Raw genomic sequence first — 26,962 nt, 5'->3', positions numbered from 1 at the left:
ATTATGACAACAAATCCTCAAGATGGCATTTACATTATTAACATTCTTTCTGTGAGAGGGATCCACGGATAGAAAGACTTTTCTAATTCTTAAAGGACAAATGTGACTTCGTATATTGTGACTAAATATTGTCATCTAGTGTATTTGTTGAGCTTTCAATAAATGATACTGTAGCCATCCCCAAATGCATGATGGGAAGTGGAACCATAACTGTGCGTAGTGCTACCAATTGATATATCTTCTCTGCGTTGGGAAATAACATAGGGTGTTAAGAAAAAGATCAATTACTACCTTGCTTCCCTGCATTGCTTTCCACGATATTTCTAATGGTAGGGAGAGGGATTGTAAGGCTTTAGCCAATTAAAAAAAGGCTCCTAAGGCTTCCAAATTTCACCCTACTCATTTGACGCTGCCTTTTAGCTCTCTATATAGGTAAAATGGCGCCATTACAGATTGAGCGCGACAATGCGTGAGTGGGTCGTGCAGCGCATGCATTAATTGTGTTCAATACTTTAACGTGATACATTATTTAAAAAATTAATTAATGGCATTATCGGGATAAATTTGATAACCGTAACTTAAGCCAAAACTAAAGACTCTGGATGAGTGTAACATATTATGTCTGCAACGTTAAATACAATTAGAAAACGATTTAATTAAAAAAAATATATATATATATATATATATATATATATTAGAAAAAAGGCATGTCCGATTTTTTTTTTTTTTGCTGATTCCGATACTTTGAAAATGACGTGATCAGACTCGATCGATCGGCATAACATCTCTAGTATCTTTAATTTCACTACATTTTAATCAGTTTTGTGAACACATAATACAGCCTGTTGTGTGGATCAATCGTGTGCAAAGTGCTTCCTTTCTATTTAAGCAAATCAATGGAGCACATTCAAATGATGAGACCGAAAGAACAGTTTGTCATTCAGACACACACATCCTATTTCCGCTTCATTAAGACAAAATGGAATATCTCAGCAGCAATCCTAGCATGAGAAGCAGTGTATCGCTCTGACATGCACACACACATGAGCAGCTAATGTAGCATTGTGCAGCATCACTCCACCATAAATTGATAGGCACCTAGGGTTGTCAAAAGTATTTAAGTATCGACACTGAAATGTATCCAGATAGCGAATTTCGCTGCCACCCTCCCAGTTAAAATGGATTGGACGGCTACTTGTGATCAACTCATTTATATTTGATTTTTTTTGTGTGTGTGTCTTTAGGAGGGCGTCGATAATCACGTACAGAACTTGAGAGAGGAAACCAAGCGTCTCTACGCCCAGATAAAGGCCATGGAGAGTCGGCACCGGGAAGAGAGAGAGCAGCTGCAGGTGTGTGTGTTCATTAATTCATTAAAATTCTATCGTCACTTATGCGTGGGTGAACATAGGAATTTGGCCCAGTTGGATCAGGTAAATTCAGATTAGGTTAGGCTTGGCATACTGAGCTAAGAGTTAAACATACTTGTGACTTGCCAGCTGTCAAAATGGAGTCTACTTTCCGGCAGATGGAGTCTGAGGAGCAGCAGGCGCGTCTGGCAGCGCAGTCAGAGCGTCTCCAGCAAGCGGAGATGGAGTCCGCAGAGCGAGGCCGGCGTGTAGAGGAGTTGCAAAGGTTGCTGGGAAACATGGAGGCCGAGAGCGGGCTCCTGCAGGACAAAATGGCCGCCGGACAGGCAGAGCTACTGCAGCTTCGGGCCGACAACGGGGAAGGGAAGGAGAAAGAAGACAGGTAACAAATTGTGTGTGTGTGTAATGTTGACAGTCTGAGAGTTTAGTACTACTAATTAGGTTGTTCCGATCATGTTTTTTTGCTCCCGATCGTTTTAGTTTGAGTATCTGCCGATCCCGATATTTCCCGATCCGATTGCTTTTTTTTGCTCCCGATTCAATTCCAATCATTCCCGATAATTTTTCCCGAACATATACATTTTGGCAATGCATTAAGAAAAAAATGAATAAAACTCGGACGAATATATACATTCAACATACAGTACATAAGTACTGTATTTGTTTATTATGACAATAAATCCTCAAGATGGCATTTACATTATTAACATTCTTTCTGTGAGAGGGATCCACGGATAGAAAGACTTGTGACTTTGTATATTGTGACTAAATATTGCCATCTCGTGTATTTGTTGAGCTTGCAGTAAATGATACTGCAGCCATTCAACCCAAATGCATGATGGGAAGTGGAACCATGACTGTGCGTAGTGCTACCAATTGATATATCTTCTCTGCGTTGGGAAATAACATAAGGTGTTAAGAAAAAGATCTATAGACCCTACCCACGTGACGTCACAACTCCGCTCTCCTGAATGGTACCGCCCACTTGTCCGTCAAAACATAGTGTTAACCTGTTACGGCTACGTACATTTTCTCCTATTTACGGCGTTTTTTTCTGCTCCTTAACATTAATAATCAAAATGTTGAAGGCGTGTGTGGCTGTTGGTTGCACTAACAGAGAAGATGGAAGGAGAGACTTGAAGTTTTACCGTATTCCGAGGGATCCAAAGAGGAGAGCGAAATGGACGGCTGCAATTCGACGTGAAAACTGGGCACCAAAAAATCACCACAGACTATGTAGTAGTCATTTTATATCCGGTAAGATGCATTTAAGATATACTTAGAGGGTTTTGGGCTGACAAATAACCACAATTAAGATCATTGCGAGGCTAATCGCCGACAACATACGACGTAGTACGACATAGTTTCAAATTCAAGATGTTTGTGACTTCCCTTTCTTCCACCATCGTTATTTTTTGAATAATATTTAGCTGGTACCAAGTGAAAGAAACTGGCCTCGTCTACGGAGCTGACAAATAACCACAATTAAGATCATTGCGAGGCTAATCGCCGACAACATACGACGTAGTACGACATAGTTTCAAATTCAAGATGTTTGTGACTTCCCTTTCTTCCACCATCGTTATTTTTTGAATAATATTTAGCTGGTACCAAGTGAAAGAAACTGGCCTCGTCTACGGGGCTGACAAATAACCACAATTAAGATCATTGCTAGGCTAATCGCCGACAACATACACGTATGTATGTAGTGAGAGTGCTATCGCTAAACCATATAAACATTAAAAGCCTTAACTCCATTGACAAACGACATGAAATACATTAGACTTGACAGTGGATGTTAGCAATAACAAAAGATTTTGAATTGAAAATTTCGTAACTCACCTTTCCAAGCACAAGATAGATTCCTGCCGAACGAGGACCTGTTTCACCCAACCAGCAACGAAGTATTTATAAGCCTCCAAGCTCTTGAAGTTATTCAAATTTTCGTGGGAATAGGCTGATTTTGTGTGGACAAGATAATTGTAAATATCAGCGTAGCAGATGTCAGGCAGACAGGGCGAAGACAGTGGGTCGAAAAACATCGATTTGGGCATCAAATATGGATCTGGCGACTGTATAGAACGAAGCTTTTCCACATAACGCCTTTTATGCAACACATCCAGTGAGTTTACGGCATCAGAAAGCACCGGGTCTTCCATGAAATGCATTTTAAATTCCTCGATCAATTGAAAACAATGCTAATACAGAGACAAAATGACGGACAAGTGGGCGGAACCACACAGCGAGCACGTGGTTTTGTGACGTCGGTGGGTAGGGTCTATTGCTACCTTGCTTCCCCACATTGCATCCCATGATATTTCTAATCGTAGGGAGGGGAATTGTAAGGCTCTAACCTCTTAAAAGGAGGCTCCAAAGGCTGCCAAAATTCACTCTACTCATTTTATGCTGCTTTTTATCTCTCTAAATGGGTAAAACGGCGCCATTACAGATTGAGCGCGACAATGCGTGAGTGGGTTGTGCAACACGTGCATTAATTGCGTTAAATATTTAATGTGATACATTTTTAAAAAATTAAATACCGCCGTTATCGGGATAAATTTGATAACCCTACCTTAAGCCTAAACTAAAGACTCTGGATGAGTAACATATTATGTCTGTAACGTTAAATACAATTAGAAAACGATTTAATTAAAATATATATATATTTAAAAAAGGCATGGCCGATATTTTTTTGCCGATTCCGATACTTTGAAAATGACGTGATCGGACCGATCGGGATATCTCTACTACTAATACTAACAATGTGTTTTTTTTCCAGGTGTAGCCAGTTGGAGACTGAAGTTGCTCTACTGAAGGAGAAGATCCACCACCTGGACGACATGCTCAAGAGTCAGCAGAGGAAAGTGCGCAACATGATTGAGCAGGTACATACACAGAGTCTTAACATTTCAATAGCTCAGGAAGCCATTAGTAAGGAAATTACGTTCGGAAGAACATTATGTGCGGGAACAAGACTCTTTAATAAGCCTGTCGTCGGAAAATCAGACTGATTTGTGTGTCTGTCGTACAGCTGCAGAATTCCCGCACAGTCTTGCAGGAGCGAGATCGAGTCATCGGGGATTTGGAGGAGAAAGTGGCCTTCCTGGAAGCTGAGGTCAGATCATATACTGGAAAGGGTCCTTTAATAGCCGTTTCAACATGAGTAACGCTTTGAAAATTAAACAAAACTGCCAAAAATTTATTTCACACAAGACTTAATTAGACTTTCATAATTCCATTTTACATTTGTAAAAATGTCAACGTACACACAGAACCGAGAGTTGCACGACCACATGGAGCACTTCCTGTCAGGCCAGGACCCACCCCCCCTAAAAAGTGCAGAGAACAAGCCGGTTGTCATCTACAGGTGGGTTACACTTCCTGTTAGCCAGGCATGCTAATCAACAGTAAACTTTTTTAACTCATCGGCTGCCATAGACGGTGATTTATATTCAATCCATTTGAAGTGGGAGGGTTGCCCTCCCACTTCAAATGGATTGGACGTCTGCTGGTGACGAACTAACAAATTCTCAGCAGTAGAAGTATGACAAGAGCCACATGATTAGACGTCTATCGTCAGAGGTGCTGAAAGAGTTTGTTTTTTTTTCATATTAGCAAACCATTGATGCCATCCACACACAGCAACAAGTCCCTCCCTTTCATCAAAGTCATCGAGATCAAGTCATAAATGATGAATAACGATTTATCACGGCCTGTAAATACTGTATGTACTTAACGAGTGCTTTGAATCACACTGCTCAGAATTGCATATTTCCCTCTAACACTGAATCGAGTGCAAATATAACGACTGTATAGACATAATAGTGTAAACCGGAGTGACTACTGAGTTGTATTCAATGTTAATTTAAATGTATATACGGTATGCACTCAAGTGCACTCACTGTTTCTGTACTAAATAAGTGAATAAATTAAGATTTCAAATACCAATGCTTGTTGGGTTAGTCTTCTTGTGACCTGAGCAACATGACTGAATTTTAATGACTTGGAAATTTTATCAGTGTTGACTCTGCAACACATACAGTGGTATGAGAAAGTATCTGAACCTTTTGGAATTTCTCACATTTCTGCATAAAATCATCAAATGTGATCTGATCTTTGTCAAAATCACACAGAGGAAAATAACAGTGTCTGATTTAACTAAAATCACCCAAATATTTATAGGTTTTCATATTTTAATGAGGATAGTATGCAAACAATGACAGAAGGGGGAAAAATAAGTAAGTGAACCCTCTGCTTAAGGAGACTTAAATAGCAATTGAAACCCAATTTTTTACCAAACATTTTAAGTAAGGCTGTCAAAAATTATAGCGTTAACGGGCGGTAATTAAGTTTTTTAAATTAATCATGTTAAAATATTTGACGCATTTATCGTACATGCCCCGCTCAAACAGATTAAAATGTACAGTACAGTGTAATGTCCACTTGTTACTTGTTTTTTTTGGTGTTTGGCACCTTCTGCTGGCGCTTGGGTCCAACTGATTTTATGGGTTAGTACCATGAGTGAGCATCGTGTAATTATTGACATCAACAATGGCGAGCTACTAGTTTATTTTTTGATTGAAAATTTTACAAATTTTAATAAAACAAAAACATTGAGGGGTTTTAATATAAAATCTCTATAACTTTTACTAACATTTATCTTTAAGAACTACAAGTCTTTCTATCCATGGATCGCTTTAAGAGAATGTTAATAATGTTAATGCCATCTTGTTGATTTAATGTTATAATAAACAAATACAGTACTTTTGTACCGTATGTTGAATGTATATATCAGTCTTGTGTCTTAGCTTTCCATTCCAACAATAATTTACAGAAAAATATGGCATATTTTATAGAAAGTTTGAATTGCGATTAATTATGATTAATTTTTGAGCTGTAATTAACTCGATTAAAAATTTTAATCTTTTGACAGCCCTAATTTTAAGTCAAGTGTGTGCCCACTCACTGATGAGTGGTTTAAAGCTGTCCTGCTCACTATAAAACACATACCTGGTAAGAAATGTCTTGATGAGAAGCATTGTCTGATGTGCATCATGGCTCGGTCAAAAGAGCTGTCAGAAGACTTGCGATAAAGGATTGTTGATTTGTATAAAGCTTGGAAAGGATACAAAACCATCTCTAAAAGTTTGGATGTTCATCAATCGACAGTCAGAGAAGTTGTCTAAAAATGGAAAAAGTTTGGCACTGTTGCTTCTTTCCCAAGGAGTGGCCGTCCACCAAAGAGTTCAGCGCAGAATACTCAGAGAGGTAAAAAATATAACCCTAGAGTGCTGCTAAAGACTTACAGAAACCACTGTCCGGAGAATGTCATCCCAGAAATGTGAGAAATTCCAAAAGGTTGAGATACTTTTTCATACCATTGTAGCTGACAAGAGTTACTAAAGAATGAAATATTAAGAGAAATATACATATAATAACAAGATATTAAATGGTATTTCAGAGGTGGTCATCATTTAAGTTTTATTTTTAGAGAGAATAAAAGTTGTATTATGAGAATTAAATCGGGACTTTAACAAGAAAATACATACAATGTGGAGCAGAGGTATTTGCACCCCTTGTGATTTTGCAAGTTCACCCACTTAGAAAATAGGTTGAGGTCTCAAATATCAATCATAGGTGCATTTCCACTCATAGAGACATAATCCAAAAAAAATCCAGAAATCACATTGATTTTTTTTTTTAATAATTGTAATTTACTGGGCTTCATAAGTATTTGTATCCCTGACAATCAGCAACATTTATGACACTCAGAGTTGTCAGTCTACCTTACAAAAAGTCCGCCGTTACCCCAGAAGTACCTACCCACCTGTTTGAGCCCATTATTGTCACATGTGCAACCCACAGTCAGTCATAATCTAACTGCTACCATGGGCAAGACCAGAAAGCTTTCAAAAAATACCAAAAAAAAAAAAAAATTGTTGAGCTCCACAAAGCTGAAAAGGCTATGGGATAATTGGAAACCAACTTGGTGAGAATAAATCAACAGTTGCAGCAATTGTTAGAAAATGGAAAAGGCTAAACATGACTTATAATCTACCTCTGACTGGGGCTCCATGCAAAATCTCTCCTCGTGGGGCATCACTCATGATGAGAAAAGTAAGGACTCGGCCTAGAACTACATGGCAAGAGTTGGTCAATGACCTGAAGAGTGCTGGATGCACAGTCTCAAAGAACACTATGGTGCAATGGTTTAAAATCATGCATTGCTCAGAAGGTTCCCCTGTTGAAGCCAGTACATGTGAATGCCCTTCTGAAGTTTGCCAGAGACCATCTGAATGATGAAGAGGGGTCATGGGAGTAAGTCATATGGTCAGATAAGACAAAAGTAGAACTTTTTGGTGCAAAATTTACTCGTCTGTGGAAGAAAGAGAAGGATGAGTACAATCCCAAGAACACCAACCCCACTGTGAAAGTATATGGGTGGAAACCTCATGCTTTGGGGCTGCTTTTTGCAAAAGGGACAGGACGACTGTACTGTATAAAGCAGAGGATGAATGGTGAAATGTATCATCAGATTTTAAGCCACAACCTCCTTGCCTCAGTCAGAGACTTGAACATGAGTTGTGGCTGGATCTTCCAACATGACAATGATCTGAAGCACACAGCCAAGCTGACCAAGGAATGGCTGCATAATAAGCATATCAAGGTTCTGGAGTGGCCTAACCAGTCTCCAGACCTCTATCCAATAGAAAATATTTGGATGGAGCTGAAACTGTGTTTCCCATCGACAACCTGACAGATCTAGAGAAGATTTGTGTGAAGGATTAGGCCAAAATCTTTTTCCATGTGTGAAAACCTAGTGAAGAACTACAGAACGCGCCTGAGCTCTGTAATTGCAAACAGGCTTCTGCACTAAATATTGGCACAGATTTTCTCAGGGGTACAAATACTTGTTAACCCCAGTATGTAACAAATAAACTATTGAAATATACAACGTGAGTTCCGGATTTTTTTTTTTTTTTTTAGATTACATCTCTATATGTGAAAATGCATTTCTGATTGAAATTTCAGACCTCTACCTATTTTCTAAGTGGGTGAACTTGCAAAATCACAAGGGGTGCAATTGTACTTTTGCTCCTCACTGTACCAGTATATAAACCATGAAAGGTACCTGTATTTAAATGCCAACATTACAGCTTGTGGGTTATGTTACAGTGCCATCTAGTGGCCTAAGGAACGCACAGCATAGATGACCACTTGAACTCGTTGAAGAAACTGAATACCTTTGTTAACAGATCAACATTTTAATCTGAGATGACTCATCAATAAATAAATATTTACAGAAATGTACAAAAAAATTAACAGTTTCAATAAAGGTGATACATTAAAAAACACAATTCAATCACAAAGTACTCTCCAGCGTATTATAGTTGTCTTTGAAACTCTTGAGCTCCAGGAAGTGTTTAGGCCTCTTGCTGCGCGGTCCGGTCGATGGCAGGTAGGTAACCTGGATGGTGGATGGAGCGCTGCGGACCGGAGAACCCGTCAGATCTTTGGCCGCACACTGGTGTTGCTGCTCCACGTTGCTGCTGCTCAAGTACGCCTTCACACTAAAAGGGAAAGTGCAGAAAACAAATCTAAATTTTTCAGGATGAACAGTCCCTGCCTACTACCTCAGAACTTCTAAAACAGCACTGTACTTACACATCTGCTAATTCATTGAGCGCCTGCTGATATTCGAGAAATTCTGCCTCTCCGAAAACCTGAAAGAGAATGAAACCATGAGGTCATGACCAAAATGGAGCGTCAAAAGCGGGCCACCGTGAAGCGTCCGCACCCCGGTGCCATGGCGGGCGCTGTCATAGCCTTCAAGCAGGCGATCGATGAGTGCGCTGCGGCTGCTCTTGATCAGCGAGTGCGAGTTGCGCAGCTCCAGCAGCCAGCTTCGGAAACATCGACCCGTGAAGGCGTTGGGACTGCTGCATATCTCCTCCATTGGGATGCCTGATTGTGAAGAAAAGCATAAATATAGAACGAGGAAATGTGAAGGAGTGCATTGTGGGTGTCTCACCTGAGTCCCGAATGGCATCCAGGGCTTTCATCCTGTATAGGTAGTTATAGCAACCTGCAAGAGCAGTTTTTTAAACTGGTGCTTCTTTTAAAATGGATATAAATGGTAGTGGAAACTCACTGAGCTGCGATCCACGTCTTAGCCTGGCATCTCCTTCGGGAAGAAGACGAGGCTCGAACCGGATCTCGTGAACTTTAGACAGTCGGGAGTCAATATCCTCCCGTAGGCCCTGTTATCAAACATAGTTAAGTAAGGGTGTAACGGTACATGTATTTGTATTGAACCGTTTCGGTACGTGGTGCTCTGTTCAGAACGGAGGCATACCGAACGAGTTTCTGACGTAATGTAACCCTTACTTTTCGAGGCTTTGAGTCGATCGGGTTACAGTTTCTTTGTGTCGATTATATTTACTCCGTCTTCTCTACTATAATGAGGACCAACACGGTAGGACAGTATAACCCAGAAACGTCAACGGTGCAACAACGTGGCCGCCGTGAGAACGCAGTGAAACGCGGGCGTTAAAGTCAATCAGCCAATGCACACCAGTCGCAGTGCGGCCACATGTTACGCGTCCCAGAAGCGGCTCAACACGACGCATGCGAAAAGAACGGCAGAGTTTATTAATTGACGCAAGACGCGACCCTCCTCCGTCAAATACTACTACCGGTAGCTAGGATCGGGCAGACCGGAATTCATGTGAAAATACGGTGGATCCGGTCGATTTTCAAGCTAATATGCAATCGTAACCCACTTTTTGAGTCCATCAGATCTCTTGAGTGGTAGATCGGGGCACAGTTGACTTGTCTTTGTTGATTTACTGCTGTCTTCTCTGCTATAATAATAACCAATACGGCCGCGTGTTCAATACAAAACCCTTCTACCACAACAAAACAAGTAGGAACTAATGTTCACATAGGAACTAAAGTTATACAACATAAAATATACAATATAAATGAATACTACATTACATTTGTAAAATATAAACACATAATAAAACAAATAATAGCACATTTAAATAAAATAAATTGAAATGAGCTAAAACACCTGTAATTAAATAATAATACAGAGCCTGCTTACACAATTAAATTAATTAATTTCTGTGTGGCGCTTTAACTTGAGAAAATCCACCAATTAAACTTTTGAAAACTGTTCATAAGGGAAAAAAATGATTCATTGAGGCATTTCATTTGTAAAATACATGTTAAAATCTTTGTCATTGGGATTGCTTTTCTCTTTAGGACAGGACTTCTTTTTTCTTTCAGAAAAAAAGCTGACCATACTGGGGTCTGAAAGGCAAATTGTTGGTGGATTACCTTTAAATACCCGCTACTTTTTGAGCAGAATTCTAGCTTTGTATAGGCTAATGCTCCTATTGTTGAAAGCACAAAGGTGTGTAATAAACAACTAGCACATTTATATTTTGCATTTTGTTTTCTTTCTGTACCGAAAATGAACCGAACCGTGACCTCAAAACCGAGGTACGTACCGAACCGAGATTTTTGTGTACCGTTAAACCCCTAACAGTAACTCATTGGCTGTTATTGACAGCGATAGACGTTCAATCCATTTGAACTAGTACTGCAACGATTAATCGATTAACTCGAGTATTTGATTAGAAAAAATTATTTTAACTAAATTTTGTTGCTTCGAGTATTCGTTTAATTAAAGTGGCATTATAATGGTGTGTTTTTGAAAGTGATTGCATTTAGTTTTATTGATTTGGGTGGATACAATTCCCTCTTTTCTGCCTCATTTTACATGGCCAAATCCAGCTGCTCCCTGTTAAGACCAACATAAGCTAGGTTTTTGTTTGCGCTAATGTTTTTTAATGCATTCGTAATTTAGTTTAAAGGTATATTTAGCCAATTTTTGGGGAATATGTGTACCATTTGTGAAGAGCATTGCAAAAAAAAACGTTAGTACTTTATAGCTTTTAAGCTAGCGGACTTTTGCTATGTACATACTATGTACATAGATCCTTTTTTTTTTTTTTTTTGACTGTTTGAGGCTCGGCTCAGGTATTTTACTTTTTTATGTTTATTCGATTACTCAATTATTCGAACTAACTAGTTCATCGATTAATGACTACTAAAATAATCGATAGCTGCAGCCCTAATTTGAACTGAGAGGGCGTACTCGGTGCCAACCTCTCACAGTTCAAATGCATTAGACGTCTATCGCCGTCAATGGCAGTCAATTAGGTATACATCTAAAAACAACACAAAGGTATTCATACTTTTGGAGCATTGTGGCCGATGGGTGCGTGCGGGCCGCGGCGAGATCTCATGGCGAAACGCATAATTTGCCTTTTGACGAAAATGAAGAGCAGCACGAACACCTGTCAAAACGGAAACAACCTTAACATAGCCACTACGACTGTGCCGCAAATTTGTATATTTTACTCACCAAACTGCCGTACGCCATCACCAACACTACATTGACACCCGATAGCGGCGGCGAGTCCGCCATTTGGCACCGGAGTCTTCAGAAATGTTGTTTTCGTACTTTACAAGCTAGCTACATTAGCTAGCTCGTTAGCATTTCAATACTTTCGAAGCGAAAGCTGCCCTCAAGCGCAAAACTGAAGCTGTGTTCTATTAGTACACAATTTTATATCAAGCTACATATAACTAAGAGGACGTAACATATTTAAATCTGTTTTTTTTTTTTTTTTTTTTACAAAATAACGCGGCGAAAATTGATTCGCTTTTTAGCTAAGGCAGCTAGCTTAACCCGGCGTTTTCGTTTTACCGTAAATGACAGTTAAAAGGAGCACTATGAAACTTAATTGTTATGAATGTAATTCTCAATGGTCGTGCAGTTAAAACAGAATACTGTATACTGTATTTAGTATTACCTTTTTTCGGAAATGATGCAATGCTTTTGATATTATCTCCAATTGCAAAATCTTTGCAATATTTGCGTTGATTTCACATTTATTTATTATTATTATTATTTTTTTTTAAACGATACTCGTACTTACATTCGCCGGCATATGTTACCTTTGATGCGCACCAGTCGCAATGACATCATGTCACCGACCCGGAGTGGGAAAAAAAATCCCCAAAATAAAGCTTTATTAGTTAGTGATCACATGTTTGTTGGTCCAGTTTCCTCCAAGCTCTGTGCGGCGTTAGACCACATGACACAGCTCTCCGTGGTGTCAGAGTGGAAGAGAAACAGGTAAACGTCGATTGTTGTTGTTGCGCGTCTGGCGGAAAAAAAGTCCCCGACTTTCGTGTCCCAGTTTTTTCCCCCACTTAGGGAGGGGAGTGAGCGATTGTGTTTATCGTGTCCGAAATAGCGTCTAGCAAGGTCGGGCAACTAGACCACTTGTCGGCCGGTGTGTGTGTAGTCTGGAGCCGGTTTCCTGGTCAGTATGGTGGTGTTTATTGTCAATTTTGTGTGTTGAGAAGGAATAAGGATGAACCCCGGGCCTAGTTTTTAAACCTATTTAATATTGTTTTCCGCCACCCGCGTTATGAATGACTATCAATATTGTGATGGTGCGGTCTTTAATATAGCTGCGAGCTAACTAGTTAGCCTTAGCCGTTAGCCACGTCCAGTTAGTTGTTAACCTAGCGTGGCTAAGTCGTTAGCATCCAACTACTGGAGAAATTACGTTTGAGTGCTGGTTTACTCCAACGTGAAAACTTGAATAGTCACATCCAAGTAGACTTCTAATCAGCGTTTGAGCTCACGAGATATATGTGGATAATTGACTGGCAATTGTGTTGTTTATCGTCACTCGCCAGGTAGCGTTAGCACCGTGCTAAAAGTTAGCCTCGTCGCCATGAGGTGTAGCCGCTCGAGGCGGAAGCCCACCAACACTTCAAAGCTTAATCTATTCGACCCTTGCTTCCTTTCAAACGCCAACTTTTATCATGATTTATTGTTTTTCTATTGAACCTAAAACGACTTGTTTGAATTGATGGACAGGCCTCGTCGTCAGGCTTGCTTGTTTGTGTGTCAGTCCAAGCCGAGCTTTTTACGTAACGTGTGAGATTAAGCAGTCGTTTTCGATAACGAGTCCGGCAGCACAATGGAAACATACAAATGTGACCCCTGCGGATGTCCAAGATGTCTCCTTAAAGTGTCTGCCAATGTTTTTTTTTTTTCATTGTAATGTGACTACTACTTCCTCCAGTGTAGCACTGAGGTTACTTTCATTTTTGACAGTAATGTTTTTGACTTGTAAACAAGTCGCAGTGTTGTACCTTGAAACTGTTATCTCATGTGCCCACACCTTTTGCATTGCCTTTGTGTTGTGTTCCTGGAAGTGTGTGATGAGGTCACTCAGATCTGCACATTCTCTCCTCAGGTGTGATTCCTTGTAAATAACTTGTTTGTATACAGGACTGTCTCAGATAATTAGAATATTGTGATAAAGTTCTTTACTTTCTGTAATGCAATTAAAAAAACAAAAATGTCATACATTCTGGATTCATTACACATCAACTGAACTATTTCAAGCCTTTTATTATTTTAATATTGCTGAATTTGGCTTACAGCTTAAGAAAACTCAAAAATCCTATCTCAAAATATTAGAATATCATGAAAAAGTATACAAGTAGGCTATTCAACTAATCACCTGAATCATCTAATTAACTCGAAACACCTGCGAGGGTTTCCTGAGCCTTAAAAACACTCAGCTTGGTTCAGTAAACTAAATCACAAGTATGGGGAAGACTGCTGATCTGACTGCTGTCCAGAGGACCATCATTGATACCCTCCATCAGGAGGGTAAGACACAAAAAGAAATTTCTCAAAGAGCAGGCTGTTCACAGAGTGCAGTTTCAAAGCATATCCACAAAAAGTCTGTTGGAAGGGAAAAATGTGGCCAGAAACGCTGCACAACCAAGAGTGATGACCGCAGCCTTAACAAAATTGTGAAGAAGAGCCGCTTCCAGAATTTGGGGGCGCTTCAAAGACAGTGGGCTGAAGCTGGAGTCCAGGTATCAAAAGCCACAGTTCACAGACGTGCCCGGGAAATGGGCTACAATAGCCGTATTCCCATGGTCAAGCCACTTCTGAACTCAAGACAACGGAAGAAGCGTCTGACTTGGGCTATGGAGAAGAAGCACTGGACAGTTGCAGAGTGGTCCAAAGTCCTCTTTTCAGACGTAAGCAAGTTTTGCATTTCATTTGGAAGTCAAGGCGCCAGAGTCTGGAAAAAGGCTGGAGAGGAGCAAAATCCAAGTTGCTTGAAATCCAGTGTGAAGTTCCCACAGTCAGCAATGGTTTGGGGAGCCATGTCAGCTGCTGGTGTTGGTCCACTGTGTTTCATCAAGTCCAGAGTAAATGCAACTGTGTACCAAGAGATTTTAGAGCACTACATGCTTCCATCTGCTGAAAAGCTCTATGGAGATGAGGATTTCATTTTCCAGCATGATCTGGCACCTGCCCACAGTGCCAACACCACCAGTAACTGGTGCACTGACCATGGCATCACTGTCCTTGATTGGCCTGCTAATTCCCCTGACCCATCGAGAATTTGTGGGGTATAGTTAAGAAGAAGATGAAAGACACCAGACCTACAAATGCAAATGAGCTGAAGGCCGCTATCGAAGCATCCTGGGCATCAATAACACCTCAGCAATGCCACAGGCTGATTGCCTCCATGCCACGCCGGATTGATGCAGTAATCCGTGCAAAAGGATTCCCAACCAAGTACTGAGTGCATCAATGGACATTTTCAAATGTTTGATTTAGTTTTGCTGTTATTAAATTATTTTTTTACTTGGTCTGAGGAAGTATTCTAATTTTTTGATATAGGATTTTTGAGGTTTCTTAAGCTGTAAGCCAAAATCAGCAATATTCAAATAATAAAAGGCTTGAAATAGTTCAGTTGATGTGTAATGAATCCAGAATGTATGACATTTTTCTTTTTTTAATTGCATTACAGAGAGTAAAGAACTTTATCACAATATTCAAATTTCCTGAGACAGTCCTGTATACTGTAAATGATGACGTCCATGGGCGGAAACCGGGCCCGGGGCAGCTGGGAACAGACGCAGCCAGGCCAGACACAGGGCCAGACACAGCACAAGCAAAGGCCTCAGGTATGCAAGTCAAGTCTTATTAAAGTGGAATTTTCCATGTAATAACTGCCTGATCATGTTAACTGGGGTGCACGATCGACCAGTCGATCGCAACGCTCGTGTGGGTAGCTCGTGGCATCCCAAATTACATTTTTTTAAATGTACCTACTGTAATTAATTATGATTATGTTGTGTAGTGTGAGCAACATATGAGGTTATGCAGCACCCATCTCTCTCTAAGCAGCTTCTTGCTCACATTTTTCTGGTTCTATAGTCCCAAGCAGAGTTCACTACATTTCTCACAGTTTAGTTAACGTTAACAATAGAAAACACAAACAGAAGCAAACACTTCTAATCAGCTTCCTACTCGAGTTTTGCAGGTAAGCAAGGTCACACAGTTTAATGTTATGCTAACTCGAACTTTCAGTAGCAAAATTAGTGGTGTGTTTCTCACCTCCACAGCATTGACGTCTTTTTAAATTACTTGCAGTGGCTGCTGTTGCCAAAAAAAACCTCTTAATATCCCTCGTCTTCAAAGGGGGCGGAGGAGGCGGCGGCATGTTGTCGATATGTATATCTGTTGGGGCTGTGTGAGTGTGAGCAGGTTGGAGGTCGGTCAAGTCATCAGCCAATCAAATGTGCGTTGGGGGGGGGGGGGGTGAACAGCGCATTCCACTAGTGAAAAGGGGTAAATGTAAGTAAGTTTGAACTTAATAAAATAATTCACTTAATAATGGTAGGGTCAATTCTATCCTTAGAACATGTGGAAAGACAATCTACATTATCTCTGCAACTGAACTCATTATATTATGCCTATTAGGTTGCTGGTGACAATTTGAGCTTCCTGAAAAGTTAGTAGTGTTATGTCCCTACTGTCCCGATGCAAACTTGCGCCCTTGGGGGTGCATCACTTTATTTACACCATCAAGGTGCACAAAGTGCTTTACAGAGCCTCGTTCACACATGTGTTGTGAACTATGCGAATGGCACATCATGTGACGAAGAAGTGAATTCGACCCAAACTATTCCACCTTAGGAGATAGCAAATTAGATTTTTTTTTTCACTCCCAAGATTGTCGTTTTCACTCCCAAGATTGTCGTCATCATCTGAAGCTCATTGTGATAAATGTCCTTGTGCTTTCTGTCAACAGGCTACCGCAGAGCAAATCCGACTTGCGCAAATGATTTCAGACCACAACGATGCAGACTTTGAGGCGAAGGTCAAACAGGTGAGCAGCGTTGTCGTGGCAGCAGTTTTTGGGAGTTTCGCTTCCCAATTTTGCATAACTGCCTCTGCTTCACTGAGCATCAAGATGAAACGGCAACTGTTTTCATTTTCTAGCTGATTGACATCACCGGGAAAGACCAGGATGAGTCTATGATAGCACTGCACGACTGCAACGGGGATGTTAACAGAGCCATCAATGTCCTATTGGAGGGTAGCCCAGACACTGTGAGTCATGGCGGGAAAAATCAAAATGAATATGATTGGGATGGATGTTAACTCCTTGGCATACATTGATGCCGAGTTATCCAATATTAATAGGCTTTCCTAGTCAAAATGGATTGAACGTCTATCACCGTCAGTGGCAGCTAATGAGTTGTATCGCTCTCACCATGCCCTGTCATACCTTGTCATTCCTGTCCTCCCTCTTGGATGTTTATTGCTGCCAATAGCACTAAATAATGAATGAAAAAAAGTTTAAAAATTAACATGCACTTGTTAGTACTGTATAGCTATTTACCCAGAATAGTGCAGTGGTGTCAAACGTATATTTGTCACAGGACACATCGTAGTAGTTGTACAGTGGTACCTCGACATATGATCGCTTCGACACACGATCTTTTCGACAATTGACGTAAAATTTGACTCTCCATTTGTTTCTACATTCGACGTCATGCTCGAAATACGATAATTTACGAAAACGCCACAGTTTCTTTGGTGTCCTGCAAGACGGACGGACGCCGTTTTTTTCTTGTGAGAGAAATCAACATGGGCTCCAACAATGTTAGTGCAGGTTGTGAAAAAAGGAAAAGGTGACGCTTTCCGTTGAAATTAAGATGGAAATGGTAGAAAAATATGAGCGTGGTTTGCGTGTCCGTGAACTGGCCCAACAATATGGCCATTATTACAGGAATTCTTATAATGTTATTCCGATTTTTGTTTATAATTTATTTGTTTTGCTATGTATAATTGCCATTTGTAATAGTACCAGCAGTATTTATTAAGGTTTTAATGGAAGGGTGTGCCATCTTAGGCACCCCAAGATTCGATTATTAAACTGTGATCACAGTATTGACGATGATCATGGTATCACAATTATCGATGCATCGTACATTACTAACTAATAAAGTAGACAAACAAATTTTTGTCCATTATTTATTTAAAATATCCTAATGATTCAACAGGAACGATGGAAACATGCCCATAAAACAAAAAGCTGCCCTTAAGCTGCTTTTTTATTTTTTTTTACAAGAAAGTGCAAAAACACTAACCATTTTAAATTAAAAGTGCAAAAACACTAACCATTTTAAAGGGAGTACCTATTTCTCTTAACAATACAATAAAATTTACACAGGTGGAATGAATTCCACAATTTATGGGGAAAAAAAGTGTCTTTAGAAATAAGACTTCTTTTAACCAATAGACTTTGTTTTCAGATTTCTGTACTATTTCGCATGTTTGTAGTGTTACCGCTGTACTTAATCATGGTTTTACACGTCCTGCATATGAAATACACGTTAGTGAATCAGCTAATTAGCTTGGCGCTCGGCGCTAACTATTAATACCTCACAACAACAATAAAGGCTAAACAGTACAAGAGGGTTAGTGTACTCACCTCTTATAGACACACACGGGTCTTAGCAACACACTCAGGACATTTTTCAATTGACATGACTTGAAACTACAGCTGGATATCTGAAAGACAATGAGCAACGAACTATCTCTCTTCCCCTCTCGCTCTTAAAAAAAACTGTGCGTTCGCACAGAAGCGCGACCGATTCTTTGCCTGCCTGTCTCATCCACAAATTTATTTTTCAGTCTTTTGAAAAGGAGTAAATCTCCTCACTCAGTTAAAGGCAGCATCCATTATAACGTTGTGCGTGCGTCCAGATGTCCAGGCGGTAGACGTGTCTTGAATTTCGTTCCGCTGCGAGAGGCTTTCATAAAGTTAGATGGGAAAATCATCGTTTTTGAACCTTTATGAATCGTAATCGAATCGTCACGTGTCGAATCGCGATGCATATTATTTTGGAACTCCTCTATTTTAATGTAGGTTTTTGGGCTGTGAAACGAATTAATGGAATTGTAATGTATTCTTATGGGAAAATCCTGCTCGACATACGACCACTTCGACTTACAAACAAGGTCCTGGAATGAATTAACTTCGTATGTAGAGGTACCACTGTATTTGGTAGGAATGACTAGAATTTTATATCACACCAGACCCTAGTGCTTATCGCCCATCTAATTCCTTATCTAATTTTGGGATGCTGCGTCACTGTGCATTGTCCTGTTTCTCTGCTTTCTTTTTTGGGAGCACTTCCTCCGCATGTCTCCTGGTGTGGTAAATTTAGAGATCGAAGATAGATTTTCTTTGATCTCAGGACTCGTGGGAAATGGTGGGGAAGAAAAAAGGCGTGTCCGGCCAGAAGGAGGCCAGCCAGCCAGAGATGGGAGAGGACGGGAAAGAGAACCGGGAGAAAACGGAGAAGGATTTAGCTCGTCGGCGAGGGGCGCCCCCTCGCAGGGGCCGCGGAGCCATCAGAGGGCGAGAGTGTATGTCTTCTAATTTGAGGTCATTTGTCACTCAATGCCTGATTCTCACTCCTTCACCACAGTTCGAGGTCAAGAGAACGGCTTGGAAGGAGGCAAGGTGGCAGTCGTGGGCAGGGGCATGGAACGAGGCAGGAGAGGGCGAGGACGAGGGCGAGGGATGCTTGGTGAGTTGTCGCCAGTTGTTTTGACTTTAATCCCATTTGGTGTGAACAATCTCGAGTTTTGCTTTCACTTTCGCCCACTCTAGGAGCATCAGGGCGGCGAGGAGGCAGATTCTCGGCGCAGGGCATGGGGTAAGAAGAGAACACCTGCATATCCTTAAACAACCAGAGTGGCTTTCTTTTGTTCCACTGTTACCTGTTGCCATGGTCACACGCGTAGTACCAAGGATCTATTGTTTCGTCTTAATCCACGTTAGAGTTGGAAGTGGTTCAACCTGCGGAACCAAACGCTGTAGGCCCACGTCTCTTCAGAAGCGACTGCTCAATGCGCCTCTAAATCATAAAAACAAAGTATGAACCCATTTAGGTCGTCGTGTTGTGAAAAAATGCGAGGCAAGTCGTCCTTGAAATGTTTTAGGGTAGATTACTTGAGATGTGATTGTTCAGGTTATTCGCCATGTGCGACTCCTACGACATTCCTCCAAAAGATCGCAACTCCCAAGTTGAGGCCTTTTCACCCAAGTAAATCATTTGTCAACTTCACTTTTTTTTTTTTGCTGAAATGGTTCAGTCTTGTATTTTGGCAGAAAAAAAAACTACCAAAATACCATTATGATGCTTGTCCTAAACAGGGGTCCATAGGAGTGGGAACCTCTTGGTACTTCACGATACGATACGATTTGCGATACAAAGCTCACGATAACGATAATCTGACGATGTTGTGATATAACTGTTATCGATACATTGGTCAGGAAATCATTCTAGGATATTCTACAAACAACTAATAAACAGTAAAACAAGCTTCTGCTGTGAACTGGAAGGAGTTCATCACTAGTAGACGTCCAATCCATTTGAACTCGGAGGGTGGGAGCATTCGTTCATTCGCTGCCATCCCTCCCATTTCAAACGGATTGTACGTCTACGGCCATCAGTGGCAGCCAATGCCAGGCAATGAGGTAATTTTGGGCCATTTAAGGTTATTTACCTGTTGATTTTCAGTTACTTCCTGTTGATTTTGGGGTATTTTATGGGTCACTTGCTGTTTATTTTGCAGTACAGAACAGGATGTGACCTGGGAATCACCCAAATAAATAGGCAGTGACTCGAACTCAACAGGAAATGACTTGTAAATGCCTTTAAATCAGGGGTCCCCAACATTTGTTGCACCACGGACCGGTGTTATTTGGGTCTTTTTTTCATGGACCGGTGTTCTGACAAATTTTGCAACCCATCAAAAATTGCAACGATGCGGTTCTGCGCACATGCGTAACGGTAAACATAGCCGCAAAATGTGCAAATGCAGCAATTCCAAAGTAAACACTATAAACTTTCTTGAAAGAAAGGAATATTAACTTACGTTTGATCATGGAAGGACTTGAAGAAAAGTTCTCCTCAGATACATTTTGCCATGTTAGCTGCACACAACAACTGCACACTGTTCTCACCATTAACGACTTCGCCTTGTCGTTAAGCATTAATTAAGAAGCTCGCTTCACAAAGATACGATGTTGGAAATTGTAGCCAGGTTTTCAATGCTCTCGTAGCGATGTCAGGATATTCCGGAATGACTTTAATCCAGAACCTCGGTAGAGTTGTTGTCTGAAATGTACGTTTAATAAGGTCGCCGTCATTTGCGATCTCTACAAGTTGATCCTCCAGTTGCACAGTAATGCTCGAATCACTCGGTTTATTCACAAACTGGTCACGAATCCACTCCTTCGCAACTCGTGGGTCTTCGAGGTTGTAGGCTCGTCAGGTGCCCTTTTCGCCATAAAAATATCTCCAAAGACGTCTGTTTTCCAGTCATCTTCGCTCGTGTGGGGGCTAATTATTCCCGGGAACAAACGTGCTGCGCCCGCGGCCTAGTAATACGTTATTATCGAAGACAAGCGCACATAGATATACTATATACACAAACGAGATGTACTGCTAGCAGTCCAATCAATGGATTTCTATGACGACATTCTAATCTATCCTGTAGTATTACATCTAGAGTAGTAGACAGGGATATTGGTGTGTTAAGCAGGGGCACAGGGTTAATTCGGCCAGAATGCGGTCGTTATTAAATTATTATTTCTGTGCGGCCCGGTAGCAAATGCGCCACGGACCGGTACCGGTCCACAGCCCGGCAGATGGGGACCCCTGCCTTAAATGAACATCAAGTGACCCGTAAATGCCCTGAAAATCGGACAGAATGACTGCGAAATCTCTGGTTTCGAATGAACAATCGTTCTCAGTCTAAGTGGATTGGGCGTTGAGCACCGTCAATGCAGCCTTTGAGTTAACTGAGACACTATTATGGTGCAAGATTTCGATAGCAACTTGTTGGTTCCTTGTTGTTGGTTGTTTTGTTTTTTTTAGACATTAACACCTTTTTAAAACGATATCTCGATTCTTGGCAGGCGCATATCGATAACCTTTTGGGATACAAAGTATCACGATATATCACCATTTCGATATTTTGTCACACCCCTAGGGGTCCAGACTGCCTCCAAATGGTGGCATTTTACAACTAATATTAGTCAGTGCGAGTATTTTCATCTTCTCGCACTTGCGCGACCAGTAAGATTGCTTTTTATTCTTTAAAAAAAAAAAATGTTTATGATGATATACCCCTTTACGACTAGTTCGTGGTAATGTAACGAGCTGGTTTGCCAAGCGAAAATACAACAGAAGAAAAGGACTTCCAGGCCACTTCCAGGGGAGAGAGCAAGACTCACTCACTCAACGGTCTCTCCGAGAGGCTCCGCCTGCCTCGGTCACATTTACGCACACGTCCTCCTGGTTGTCACCGGTTGTGGTTTGCGCTTCCAGGCAATATACGCGGCGCCACACAATGTTTCTATTTGCTATTTTCCAAGTGTTGAGTGCTCAAAGATTGTAACATCCTTAGTAACGATGTTAGACTTTTTTTGTTTTTTCAAGATTTATTTCCATCGCAACTCTGCGACTGCTTGTAAAAGCAGAGCGTGACCACTCTCTTGCTTCTGTGTGATGCATTCAAATGCGTTCACGAAAGGAGCATTGCTCGTTTTAAAATATGTTGGGTGTTTTGGCTCTCTCGGTCAAAATGGTTCCTGACCCCTGACTTAAACCCTTGACTATCTTTATATTCTGCTTTTTTAAAATTGTTTTCATATGTATATATATTTTTTTTTGTCATGAATGGGGAAATTCCGCATCCTCATTCTCATGTTAACCTAATTTGTAAGCAGTATACTGGTTGATGTTAAAACTGATAGAGGATAAAATATAGATTCATAAGTTTCTAGTTTTATGCATTTATGACGAAAGTGTTTATCAGTTAAACATTGAAAATTTGAGGAAAACTTAGCATGTTGATTTACAGTGTGCGCCCCTGAATTCTCTGCTTACGCCCCTAAAATTTTAAGTTGAGTGCCACTGTGCTCTTAGTAAAAATGTTCGTCTGGAGTAGACATGTGCCGATAACCGGTTTCAAAGTATACCATGGTGTGAAAACATCAAGGTTTCAAAACTTTTTTGTCATACAGTCCCAAAGGTATTAGCCATTTTTTATGTCCCAAAAACATGGAGTAATCCTTCGCTTGCAGCTGCAAGGCTCAACCATTAACCACCGGTTGTTGCTCAGAGTCAGTGAGTCAGCTGTGCTACAGAATGGCTGGAGGACGTGAAACTCCTGAACTTTCCCCCTCCCATCAAAGAAAACCAAATCGCTGTTATGGGAATACTTCGGCGATAGAAAATTTACAGACGACCGCGGCTTAGAGATGGAGGGCCAGCCGACATGTAAAGCATGTTTGCAAGGGGTGGCTGCCTGAGGAGGCAATACCTCCAATATGATTTCCCATTTATACAAAATTAAACGTTAATAACGTCATGAACGTTTCTCACCTGCTACGAGAGTTAACTCCAGTGTGTCTTGCGGGGGTAAAACGTGGTTAAAACGTTCTCTCTGGCAACTGTCTGTGTTGAGAAAGTGAGTGTGTGTATAATGATAAACCTGATTTTAATTTTATTTAGAATATTTGTTGTTTTTAAAATTTAACTGAAGATTATACTTCCAATTTGCTATTGCTTTGCAAAATAAAAATCCTGTTCAATGGGGGGGGGGGGTTTGTTTTGTTTTTTAAACCTAAATATTTCAAAGTAACACATTTTACAGCTGTAATTGCAATACCGGGAAACCGTGATATTTTGGCTTAAGGTTATCATATCGTTAGAATCTCATACCGCCACATGCCTAGTCTGGAGCCCTGACAAAGTCCTTCACACGAATAGTCACAGCCAGAGTTGTATTTGAATTGACTCAGCAGATATTTCATTTTTGACTGGCAAAATGCAGTTCAGCAGGTCCTTAACTCTCTCCTTACCGTTGACTGGGATAGACAGACGTCTATTCAAATGGATCAGATGTCTTTTGCCGTCAGTGGTAGAGAAATATAATTCGCAGCCAAGTGTAATGAGTTAAAATGAATTCAAACTGATTTAAACACAAAAGCATGAATTCATTTGTGCCTCCGGGATTTGCCTATCATTTCCCCATCAAGTACATGCACCTGTCACTTTGAATAAAAGGAAGTGATATGAAGGAGATGGGTGAGATTGTCACGTGCTGACATCTGGTTCATGTATTGATTCATTTGCCCTTGGTTGGGTGCGTTGTACAATCACGCAATCAGTGCCATTTCCATCAATGAAAAGGTGAATTATTTTTTTCTTAGAACATTCAACCCTGCCGACTACGCCGAGCCGAACCAGACAGATGAAAACTACGGCGGAGGTAGCACCTGGAACAACACGGGCGGTACGGAGACAGAAGAAGGAGCGAGTAAGAACGTGTATAAATTATTATTTTAATGTTGTACAGTTCTTTTAAATGACGACTTGTCTTTCTTCAGGATTGGAATACTCCCAGGGAGACGGAATGACTTACCCGCCCAAGTTTGAGTCTGGCCCTGGTAAACCTTTAGCACACACTTTTTATTTACAGTGCTACCCCTCCCACATGCTGTTTTTCCTCTTCTTGGCTGCTTCTGTGCCTTTTGATACACACAGTTTACACATTTATATTGAAAATACTGTACAAATCAAGCTGTCTATGTGTTAGAGATTTAAGAGGCAGAGCCTAGTGGGGTCGTGTAGAATGAGATGAGGCTGGAAGCAACTCCTCTGTGGGTGTGCTCATTGTGGTTTGCTATTCTGCCTGCATTCAATAAACAGCTGAAAAGACATATGCGATTGTGGCTCTTTCCCATATTTGAGGGAATTGCATTCAGAAAATAACCACAAACCAATCACCATAAATTGCACACTTAAGCGAGTAACCAATCGGATACATTCCACTAAAGATATAGTACGGCTGCAAATGATGAACTGTTAGTGGGCGAATTGTATTGACCTACTTTTTTAGGCTGTCACTGGTGCTGAACAGATTTATGCCCCTACTCACAGGTGCCTGGAGGACGCCTACAGAGGAATGGGGCACTGAGGACTGGAATGAGGATGTGAGTGGTTCATCTTTTTTATTTCTCTGAGTAAATTCATGTGGAACTCAAATCTATTTGTGTAACTTCTCTGCCGTGCCCTGCAGTTGTCAGAGACCAAGATATTCACAGCTTCCAGTGTGGCAACCATTCCACCACCGCAAGAGAATGTCACCATCACCAAAGGACAGAGGTGGGATTAAAGCCACTCTTGAATCATTATTTTTATCGTGAGCCATAGACTTCACTATCAGTTGATGGAAAACGGGGCGCGGGGCCACTCCATAGCGGGGCTATTTTTAAAAAAAATTAAAATATTTTCAAAACCAAAGCCGCTAGCAACCTAAAACCAAAACGGGCACCTCTCATAGGCATATATGAGACTCCATGAGCAGCGGCATCAAAAAATTCTAAATCGATCCCTAATAAAAATCCCAATTATTTTTTTATACAAGTATAACAAAACTTAAAGTGCCTGTGACGGCATAAAAAAAAATCTTAAATAGCATTATTATGTGAATTAGAATCATAATTTGAGACGATTCAACTAAATGCAACAATTTGGCAAAGCGCAGATGACGAGAAATTAGTCTTTTAATCTGCCGTTTAGCTCCACTTGTCATTATAGCGCTCTAGCATCCCCAACTGGAGGATGACGTTGGCAGGGTCACGATTTAATCTGATTTAGAATTCAGCCCATTGAGGGGGAATTCTTCAGAACGAGGAAAATGCGACAAAGAGAGCAGCTAAATGTCATTGCTTCAATCTCTCTACTCCAATATTTTTTACAGAATATTCTTTTTATTGAGGTATTTTTCCCCAATTGCTAAATAAATGGTATGGTCATAACAAGTAAGTCTTGTGCTAAATGGAATACGAAATATTAGAAATGCATTTATTCAGTACGACATGGCAAAATTACTCCATAATGGTCAAAACGGTCGACTTCTTGCACCTCCAGAACAATATTTTATGCCGCCGGCGTTAGTCCGGCTTTTGTCATTTCCCTGCCCCGGCTTCGGAAAGCGTAAACAAACCAGGAGGCATGACAGCTAGCCGACATTCTAACCCAAACCGAGCGCCGTTTCTAAGACTTATTCTTGCCTTTTGAAGCGAAAAATCACACAAAACTACACCGGCTCATGTCACACGGTGGCGGGCTTGTTGATTGTCTTCACCGGTCGGCAATCCCCCCTTCGGCAAGCAAGTTACTGCTCGTCATACCCCTGCTGCGGCCAGGAATGCTCGTTGCCGAGGAAACAGCTGGAGAATGGCCGCCGGACAAACCGGCCAACGTCGGAGGAGCGCGTAGCTGCCCGAGCCCAACCCCAGGATAGTGGTCTATTGACGGGCACACGAAGAGGGCAGAGTGGGCTGGAAGTCACAACGATATGGTGAACCGTAGACGAGAGCAGGGGTCTGCACGAGCATAAGCCAAGTATAGCGCTCCCCTGGCGGGCACGCGGAGAGGACCAAGTGGGGTGTGCGACAAGTCGTCGGCCGAGTGGCCTTCTCGGTGGACAAGGAGCATTGTCAGCTACAAAACCTCCTTATTGAAACGTGTGCCATGATCCCAGTGTTTGACGTAATACAAAACACGGTTTAGTCACTTCCTCTAAGTCCAATGGTCCCACAGTTGTCAGACTTGTTTTGGCCAAGCTCCGTTGTGAATGGGAACTTTTTGAAACCCAAAAAGGCTCACACGGCTCTCCCTGGTGCAGCAACAAAACCCTGCAGCACATTTGGCTGGCGTGACGCAAAAAATAAACAAATTAATCCAAAGTCCATCTGCATGCTATAAAGCAATGCTGTATTGTGAGATGCTGAGCTGGGTGACGTCACATTCGCATTCCTCCTAATCCACGATGTCACTAATTTTCATGGCGCAGGATTAAAAAAATTGAATATTTAAATCGATCGCTTCCACACACATCCAAGCGGTCCATTTAATTCAGGAGCATAAAATACGACGTGAAATATGAAATAAACGTGCTTTTTGCTGTCATAGGCACTTTTTAAAATAACTATAAAATTCAGATTTTACGCTAGATGCACAAAACTCACCAAATGCAGAGATAATCACCTATATTTTCAGGATCAATATTTAACAAG

At 41.0% G+C, this 26,962-nt stretch overlaps 3 protein-coding genes across 12 annotated transcripts in view; 2 read left to right on the top strand and 1 right to left on the bottom strand.

Moving 5' to 3' along the window:
* Positions 1-5,318, top strand: part of tuft1b (tuftelin 1b) — a 40,804-nt gene extending 35,486 nt beyond the window's left edge. For all 3 annotated transcript variants that reach the window (XM_057827428.1, XM_057827429.1, XM_057827430.1), the window contains 6 exons: positions 1,245-1,352; positions 1,529-1,752; positions 4,150-4,255; positions 4,402-4,485; positions 4,643-4,737; positions 4,986-5,318. In XM_057827428.1, the coding sequence (XP_057683411.1) occupies positions 1,245-1,352; positions 1,529-1,752; positions 4,150-4,255; positions 4,402-4,485; positions 4,643-4,737; positions 4,986-5,058 (690 nt within the window). In that variant the 3' untranslated portion in view covers positions 5,059-5,318. The remainder of the gene's footprint in view (positions 1-1,244; positions 1,353-1,528; positions 1,753-4,149; positions 4,256-4,401; positions 4,486-4,642; positions 4,738-4,985) is intronic.
* Positions 5,319-8,454: 3,136 nt separating this feature from the next.
* On the bottom strand, positions 8,455-12,226 carry c22h1orf43 (chromosome 22 C1orf43 homolog). The gene is made up of 7 exons (XM_057828023.1): positions 11,809-12,226; positions 11,639-11,740; positions 9,523-9,631; positions 9,403-9,456; positions 9,169-9,335; positions 9,036-9,094; positions 8,455-8,941 (listed from the first exon to the last, which is right to left on the bottom strand). The coding sequence occupies exons 1-7, from the start codon at positions 11,869-11,871 to the stop codon at positions 8,734-8,736; spliced, it is 762 nt and encodes a 253-aa protein (XP_057684006.1). The 5' UTR covers positions 11,872-12,226; the 3' UTR covers positions 8,455-8,733.
* Positions 12,227-12,441: 215 nt separating this feature from the next.
* ubap2l (ubiquitin associated protein 2-like) overlaps positions 12,442-26,962 on the top strand; it is a 32,214-nt gene continuing 17,693 nt past the window's right edge. For 5 of the 8 annotated variants that reach the window (XM_057828020.1, XM_057828022.1, XM_057828021.1 and 2 more), the window contains exons 1-11: positions 12,442-12,585; positions 15,308-15,464; positions 16,595-16,672; positions 16,786-16,896; positions 19,053-19,224; positions 19,287-19,388; positions 19,472-19,517; positions 24,089-24,195; positions 24,266-24,325; positions 24,819-24,871; positions 24,958-25,043. In XM_057828020.1, coding sequence (XP_057684003.1) covers positions 15,366-15,464; positions 16,595-16,672; positions 16,786-16,896; positions 19,053-19,224; positions 19,287-19,388; positions 19,472-19,517; positions 24,089-24,195; positions 24,266-24,325; positions 24,819-24,871; positions 24,958-25,043 — 914 coding nt within the window. In that variant the 5' untranslated portion in view covers positions 12,442-12,585; positions 15,308-15,365. The other 3 variants (XM_057828018.1, XM_057828016.1, XM_057828017.1) reach the window with 3 other exon arrangements.

Source organism: Corythoichthys intestinalis, chromosome 22, assembly GCF_030265065.1.
Source record: "Corythoichthys intestinalis isolate RoL2023-P3 chromosome 22, ASM3026506v1, whole genome shotgun sequence".
NCBI classification, from domain to species: Eukaryota; Metazoa; Chordata; class Actinopteri; order Syngnathiformes; family Syngnathidae; genus Corythoichthys; species Corythoichthys intestinalis.
The sequence above is the reverse complement of the archived record's forward strand: the minus strand, read 5'-3'. Positions and strand labels throughout refer to the sequence as shown.